At 40.7% G+C, this 8,073-nt stretch overlaps 1 protein-coding gene across 4 annotated transcripts; it reads left to right on the forward strand.

Moving 5' to 3' along the window:
- The first annotated feature begins 44 nt into the window (after nt 1-44).
- LOC5519086 (F-box/WD repeat-containing protein 9) lies at nt 45-6,894 on the forward strand. 4 transcript variants are annotated; one of them, XM_001638963.3, is made up of 10 exons: nt 45-193; nt 1,230-1,603; nt 2,346-2,586; nt 3,103-3,224; nt 3,803-3,897; nt 4,009-4,157; nt 4,498-4,623; nt 4,915-5,013; nt 5,452-5,520; nt 5,680-6,894. In XM_001638963.3, the coding sequence occupies exons 2-10, from the start codon at nt 1,266-1,268 to the stop codon at nt 5,767-5,769; spliced, it is 1,329 nt and encodes a 442-aa protein (XP_001639013.2). In that variant the 5' UTR covers nt 45-193; nt 1,230-1,265; the 3' UTR covers nt 5,770-6,894. The 4 variants fall into 4 exon arrangements, with proteins under 4 accessions (XP_001639013.2, XP_048589379.1, XP_032219822.1 ...); XM_048733422.1 differs by having other exon boundaries at nt 53-193; nt 1,453-1,603; XM_032363931.2 differs by having other exon boundaries at nt 53-188.
- Nucleotides 6,895-8,073: the final 1,179 nt, after the last annotated feature.

The following is an 8,073-nucleotide window of genomic DNA, read 5'->3' on the forward strand; positions in this document are numbered from 1 at the left end:
CTGGAACTGGGAACTAGTGAAGCACCACAGGGAGCCCTCTCGCTTTCTCGTGTCCAGCCTGCACACGAGCAATCGAGGGTGCCTGGATGTTTTGAGGTTTATGGAGAACTAAAGAAAAGATTGTATATATTCGTAAAATTGTTGAAGAAACAAAAGTCAATGGACAGTTTGGAGTCACGCAAGAAAAAGTAAGGTATAAAGAAAGCAACCAAAACAAAATTGCTGTAAGAAAAGTAAAATTATAGGTATAGCGTGAAGTTTTACGCGAAAAACCTCAACGCCAAAAAAGCGGCATTACTAGAAAGCGGAACTGGCCGAAACAGTGGAACCAGCTTATTTTGAGTCCTTCAGGGGCGAAGGGGGATATAGGGGTAGCGATGTTATACAAGGATTACGATTTATTTTTGAAAAATCGTTTTTTTTTTTATACGATAACGAAATACCGAATAAGTCAACGCAAGAGCAAATGACTACTACGCTAATTGTTTAAACTTAAAAAAAGTCCTGTTCTTTACGATTTATCCTCACCGTAAATGCGGCGTCTTTCTATGCGAGCAAATACAATAACAGTAACAGTTCCAAATACTGTACCAGCTTCATAGCCTCGTGGTTGTCTGGACTCGTCACGCTCGTGTTAGCCCCATCAAACTCCACATAGCATGACGAGTCCATGACGACCATGAGTTTACACACATGTAGAAATTGTTAAATAAGGTAATACGTTAGTAGTATGGTATGACAAATAAACAAAGTGTTAAAATACTTTGTTCTTTTTTTGTCTGCTACTTATCTGGAACTTTCAACAGAATTTTTTTTCTTACAAATCGCATATGACAGTGTCAAATGTGCGTGAAATAACCTAGCACATTTGTGCTTAGTGATGTTGTTTCAGCAAGTCACAACGGAATGAGTGGTCAATAATTGCCTTTACCTTCTGAAAAGTTAGAACAGAGAAACAAACAAACAAACAAAAATTTTTTGATGGATTATTTTGAAAATAAATCATAATTCTTGTTTAACATCCCTACCCCTATACCACCTTTGCATTGAAAATACAGTATGCTCGTTCAGTCGTTTCCGCTTATTAGTAAAGCCGCCATAAAAAGGTGTCTTTACTAAATATCTTCTAGATACAGAGATTTCTTCAGTTATGTTAAATTATGTATGTGATGAATTCATGCTATGAGGATACGAGTAATTTTTTTTTTTGTACATTTTAATCTATACAGCACTATTGCAAAGACGTTTATTGTACACAAAGGAGCATGGACAACATAGTCAATGACATTTCTAAACAAGGCAACAACAGAAAAATAGAAAGTCTGGAGATGTCACAAGAAAATGGTCACCCTTGTCGACATTCCTTTACAGGCAATAAAGATCCCTCTACAAGAAATAAACTTAAATTGACTCTTTTAGATTTGCCCCCTGAAGTAATACTGCATATTCTAGCATTTCTGGATGCAAGGTTCACCCTGTGTATTCTGTGCCAAGTTTGTAAGACCTTCTATCATCTACTATGCTCGGAGGCAAGTTGGAAAACCAGGTTTGCCAAGAGATGGCCCCATAGAGACAGAAAGGAAGACTATGGTTATGTTGCAAGGTAACAACAAATACTATGTATCAGGCGCGTGCCCAGAGGGTGGTCCAAGGGGTCCAGGCCCCACCCTGATAAAGTGAGGAGATGGGTTTGACTCTAGTTGACCACTTTGTTGGTACTGTAGTTAAGAAGAAGTTTCTAGAGACAGCTAAAATTGAATAACTTTAGATTTAGAATAACCAAAGATTTAGTCATTAGACAAAGACAAAAACAAAAATATAAATTAGCTTAGATAAGAACAGAACATTCACAAAAAAGATTATACATGAAAATATACATGGCAAAACTGGTGCGATGCTAGAAAATAACTGAAAGGCTTATCAAGCTAGGCAGCAGAGCTATTTATGTTTAAATTATAAGATCAAAGGAGACACAAATATACACAACAAGGTATGAGGATAATGTGAAGTTTGCTTTGACGATCATCTAGTCAAAGTGACCTCTGAGGAAAAAGATAGACTAAACTAATTGACTAAAATACCCACCAGTTTATTTTACTCAAGGTCTTACTGCAAATTGCTCTAGAACAGCTACTCTGATGCTATATTATGACAATGCCTTACACCTGTCTTGAAAAAGGGGCTGATAGGTGCAAGATGCTAGTGGACATAAAGTTGAATAGGATATGACTATGCATATTTGAAGCTGCTTTTTTTTTATTTGTCATTGTCAGTTTGAAAAAAAGGATAAGTCTATGTATCATGTGAAGCTGATTCTTTTGATAATCTTTTATTCTCATTGTCAGTTGGAAGAAAGTTTGTGTTGAGCATGAAGACATGGATAAGTTCTGGAGAAATCCTGGGGAGGACCTGCAATTCTTCCAGCTGAAGCAGCACTTTGCACCAGTTGATGCAGTGCTAATCATGGCAGGAGGAAGGCTCTGTGTGTCTGGTTCCCGGGACAGATCCATAGGGATTTGGGACCTCACTAAGCTTACCGAAGAGGAGCCACAGAAAGCATTTAAGCAGTCTTTAGATGGACATAAGGTGTGTTGTACATAGAACACTTTACATGAACTAGCCAGGGGTTTTAGAAAAAAAAACACCCTGCTTTTAATAAAAGAAAGTTAATGTTTGCATGTTAGGGAAGGCTACCCATAAGGGAGTAGTCTGTTAAAAGGTTAAAATAACTCTTTCCAGCCATTGCTTCTTTATCCTAGGAATGGGCTTGACAACTAAATGCTCTTTCTAAGAGACTTATTAAAAGTAATCATCTTGTCATACTTATGATAATGCACCAGTGATTATTTGGAATACAATACTGTATGTTCACATATTTCCTTTGTTAACACTATGTGGTTCTCTGGCATTACTATACACAACAAATACATCATCAAATTTTATTGGCATTGTTGGGACAATTTTTATTTAGACTGAAACCTTATATGTAACACTGGCTAGAGGTTTTTAAGGCAAAAGGAGTCTTTGTGATGAAGTGACATTAGTGGGTTGCATGTGTTTATCTGTGCTATATGACTTAACTGGTCTGTTTGCTCCCATAAGGGCTGGGTGTGGTCTCTTGCTTGTGACCCTATGGGTGAATCAAGATTGTGCTCAGGCTCTTGGGATAATTCTGTCAAAGTCTGGGATCTGAGAGGGAGCATTGTGGAAATGACAAGTATAAGGTAGGAAAATTACCTGACAATTACAAACAAATATGTCTTTGCCTTAAAGATTGAATTTTATTCTTAAAAAAGTATTTCCAATTACAAGTGAATGATAAGATCTAGAATTGGTTTATGCTTATTAACTAACCAGCTTGTTAGGATGGTTGCCTAGTGGATGCTTGCCTAATGACTCGGTTGCTAATAATAGGCCATTCCAGCTATAAGTTTGCATGCCGCATTACCATAGAAACCAACCTCAACTACCAGAATGCAGTTTGCGCTTTTTTAAGCTTGCAGCAAATGAAGCGTGCGCTGCATGCCAGTAGTTGACGTATGTTCCCATGGTGAATGCGCACGCATGCTTATAGCTGGAATGGCCTATTGGATATCAGTGGCACAGTCACACTAGTCCCCTTTGGAGCTGCTCGTGTCGGAGTCACTCAACTTTGCACGACTCCAACACCAGTCATGTGACTCCGACACAAGTCGCATGGCTCCACACAAGCGGCTGCAAAGGAGACAACAGTCTCACCAGTTTTAGTTCTGAATTAACCACATCTGTTGCAGCTAGTCCAATGAGGCTAATCATTTTTCAGGGAGCATCGAGCTGCTGTGTTATGCATGGAATGGAAGCAGGATGTTCTTGTTACTGGATGCTATGACAAACATGTCAGAATGTTTGATCTTAGAGGTGAGATTGTCACTTCTCCTTTTACGAGCGGACATTCATGTCAGAATGTTTGAAATTAGAGGTGATTTATTGTTTCTGAAACATTTCATTTTATTCTTCTCTTTTAATTAGATTCCAACCGTGTCATTGCAAAATTGAAGTACCATAGTCGTCCTGTGTTATGCCTTACTGTTGATGACCACTTTATTGTTAGTGGTAGTGAGGATAAAACAATGTGTGTATATGACAGACGAGCTTGCTCTCTTCTCAAAACCATACAGGTAAACATGACCCCCTTTACAAGGTTAAGTAACATACCTTTTTCTCCCCTCTTCTCAAACCTTGACTAGTATCCAAGGAAACTTACTATTGTCAGGTCAGATGGAAATCATCAAATTAAAAACCTTGAATGTGAATGTTCTACTGTCTACAGGTCTGTTTTTCATCATTTGTTAGCATATGTGTGCTTACAATTTTCCTTAACATTTTTGGTGGGCTTATAGCATGACATAATAATGAAACAAACTTGATGTATAAAAAAGAAAAAAAGTTAGCTTACAAATGCTTATGATTATTTCACCAATAATATACTAACATTTGTTGTATATTATGTTTTTGTAGCTTGCAAGTCCTGCCTTCAGCATGTGTCACAGTCTTCGCACAGGATATAACTACCTACGCGTCGGTGGAAGAGCTGGAAATATATATCTTATAGATGTCACAAATGAAGCTTACAACCCAGTGGAGGTGAAACAAAATTTAGTCTTTCCTTCCTTTTTTTGTAGTAGACAAAATCAGTGGGACCCCCTCATCCCCCAGGAAATGATTAACTTGGTCAAGTTTTGCTGATTTGTTTTCTGGCTCATAGCAAATAGGGAATTGGGTGTGGCTAGCAGAGAACGTGGGATTGCTATTTGGGAAGGGGTAATGACAGAGATGACTGCTGCTTCTGATCTCTTCTCCTTCCTGTAAAAGTATCAAGTACCCCCCACACACTAACCTTGTGCCTGCTTTTAATAGTTTGCATCTTTGTTTCAGTCAAGCATAGACCTAGAATTAGGCCCTAAAGGGAAAATAAATGGGATTTGTCACTATGGGGGAGCTGTGGTGGCGTCTTCTAGTGACCACTCCATCAAGGTGAGATGATTTATCAGTTGCTATTTAAGCTTGGGTTACCATTTTGCTACCAGGGAGGGGGGACTTCGATAAAAACAGACTGGGATGATCGGGATAGCACTTTGTGTGTGGTCAACAAAAATTCTTAACCCTAAGAGATAGCAAATTGGGTGCGGTAGAAGGAATTTTTAACCCTAAGAGATAGCAGAATTGGAAAACCCGTTATAAATACAGCCTAAGGAAAAGCAGTTGGTTGAATTTTATAATCTTAAAGATAACAGAATTGGAAAGTTTTTGCCATAGAAGTGCATGTGATTACTTGTGCCATAATGTGTGTGTGGGGAAGGGGGGGGGGAGGCTTTAGTAGCTAAGCCCATTCCTGTCCTTTTCTATTCTGCCTTTGGCTGCACTCCTGTAATACGATTCCTGCTACTAATGCATGGTTTGTATTGTATCCAGATTTTAGAGCCATCCCAAGTCCCTACAGAAATTTGCTCATTAAACAGACATACAGGAGATGTTGCCTCAGTGAGTATCGGTCTAACTTACATGATGTTGTACAGGGTCTTCCTATGTGGCACGATGATGTTGCACGTGCTGTTGCCTATTGGCGTGGGAAGCTTCAACCCCCCCTCCCCCCGTCCTTATTCCTGCCAGTGACCTTATCATCTTTTGTGCTACTTCTAGGTCAATAGCTGCTCTGGTGTGCTGGCGTCAGCGTCAAGTGACCTTTCCGTGGGGATCTGGCGACCAAAATCATGGAATTTATTTGTCTAAAAGCTGAAATCAAACAAACAGTAATAGGGATTATTTAAGTGAGACGCGCGCTACCGTGGCCACCGTTACAAAGATATATAGTGCTGCACGGCTACCTTGGCCACTAATACAAGTTGTCATAGTGCGACACGCGCTACCGTAGCCACCAATACAAAGTGTTATAGTGTAACGCGCGCTACCGTGGCCACTAATACAAAGTTTTAAGAAAGCAAGCAATAAATAGTTTTGACTGTCACGAGCTTAAAAGCTAGGAGGATTTTGACATTCCCTGATTTGCGCTCAAGTAGTTCTTCGCATCGCTAGTTGGCTAGTGAAATTCATGTCAATCAGATAGTACGATGCTCGCATCTTCATTGTTTTTTATTGGTTCACTTAACAGAACTTTCATGATGTAACCACACTAGCGCGCGTCGTACTGCAACAAAGGAAGCCCAGTCATAGTGTAACCACACTAGCGCGCGTCGCGCTGCAACAAAGGAAGCCCAGTCATGGTGTAACCTCACTAGCGCGCGTCGCACTGCAACAAAGGAAGCCCAGTCATGGTGTAACCACACTAGCGCGCGTCGCACTGCAACAAAGGAAGCCCAGTCATGGTGTAACCTCACTAGCGCGCGTCGCACTGCAACAAAGGAAGCCCAGTCATGGTGTAACCTCACTAGCGCGCGTCGCACTGCAACAAAGAAAGCCCAGTAATGGTGTAACCTCACTAGCGCGCGTCGCACTGCAGCAAAGGAAGCCCAGTCATGGTGTAACCACACAAGCGCGCGTCGCACTGCAGCAAAGGAAGCCCAGTCATGGTGTAACCACACTAGCGCGCGTCGCACTGCAACAAAGGAAGCCCAGTCATGGTGTAACCACACAAGCGCGCGTCGCACTGCAACAAAGGAAGCCCAGTCATGGTGTAACCACACTAGGGTGCGTCGCATTGTTAGAAGTCGTGTGCTATGACCTGATTTTTATGGCCAGTCTTCAAATCAAATATGAGGAATATACAAGGTAATTGGGTCATTATAATTTTAGAGTGGATCACTTTTTCATGGTTTATATCTCTTTTCTGGAAGGTTTCTTGCAATAGAAAATTGTAAATAGAGTTCAATATTCATTAAAGTGTTCATGAATTCTCGAGCCTGTTTGACATAGGAAAATATTTACCCCTTTCGGAATGACACCACCATACAACTCGTGTCTGACCACGATCACAGCTAAGATCGAAAATTGTTGGTTGGGAAGAAAACCGGGGAAAAAACCCTCGGAGCAAAGGCGAGACCAACTAACTAAACTCACGTCGGAACCTTAAATCAAACCCAGAACCCAGTGATGAGAGGCACAGGCACTACAGGGCGAATGTCAACTGCGCCATCAACTGCCAACTGTTAATTCCTCCACCCCTCAGGACAGTTTTTCGTATAAAAATGTGCTCTAATTGAAGGAAATAAAAATCATGCAATAAGCAAGTAATTTCCTTTACAAAGCGTTTGAATGAGATTTGTTGCACCCTTAAGTTTGCATAACGCTCTTATTTTTCTGAGATGAAAAGCGACGAAGACATGTCCGAACTGACAGAGAATACGTTTTCGCAAGCCGATTAGCTTTTTCCCGATTTTGATTTTGTCGGAACGATCCTTGGACCAACTACCCATGATATTACGGGGACGAATCTAAGTGGAGAAGAGAAAGGACGACAGGATTCCGGAGAACACGCAAAAACCAACACGGTGTGGGCTGTTCGTACCTGGCAAGTGGGAAAAGAGAGGAATTAGAACCAGAGCTGTGGCAGGATCGGATAGTTTTATAAGTTTCAATAGTATCAAAGGTGTTCGATTGTAGGGTTGATGAAGTAATGAGAGCGGATATTTGTAAGGCTGATAAATTCATAAAGAGCGAGGGCGGAAGTGGCAATAAACCTTCTAAAAAGACCTGCAGAGGGGGGGGGGGGGGGGGGGGGGTGAATAGGGGTATGTAAATCCGCCGATCCGCTACATTTTCGGGGCTAATCCGTGGATCCGCAGATATTTTTAGATCCGCATGGTTTGAGAGATAAAAAATAGCATCGATTGAAATTCATTTAAACTCCGAAATTCGACCGTCAAAGCAGTCAAAATCCGAAATCCGCTCCCAAATTGTTAACAGATCCGCGAACCTATTCACCCCCCCCCCCCCCCTGCAGATGTAAACAAAATGTTCAAAAATGTTTAACAAAAAAAATGTTTAAAAATGTTTATGTTTATGGTCCAATAGATTTTAAAAAAAGTGTAAAGTTAAGTGCCATATGGTTGGGTTTTGATATCCAGCATGGAAGAGTGC

This window comes from Nematostella vectensis, chromosome 1 (genome assembly GCF_932526225.1).
Source record: "Nematostella vectensis chromosome 1, jaNemVect1.1, whole genome shotgun sequence".
Taxonomy (NCBI): domain Eukaryota; kingdom Metazoa; phylum Cnidaria; class Anthozoa; order Actiniaria; family Edwardsiidae; genus Nematostella; species Nematostella vectensis.

Bases quoted from the DNA above. Each gene is read 5' to 3' on its own strand.
- LOC5519086 (XM_001638963.3), top strand. From the start codon at position 1,266: ATGGACAACATAGTCAATGACATTTCTAAACAAGGCAACAACAGAAAA. The intron at 3,898-4,008 runs GTGAGATTGTCA...TCTTTTAATTAG, and splicing joins CAGAATGTTTGATCTTAGAG to ATTCCAACCGTGTCATTGCA. The intron at 5,521-5,679 runs GTGAGTATCGGT...TGCTACTTCTAG, and splicing joins ATACAGGAGATGTTGCCTCA to GTCAATAGCTGCTCTGGTGT.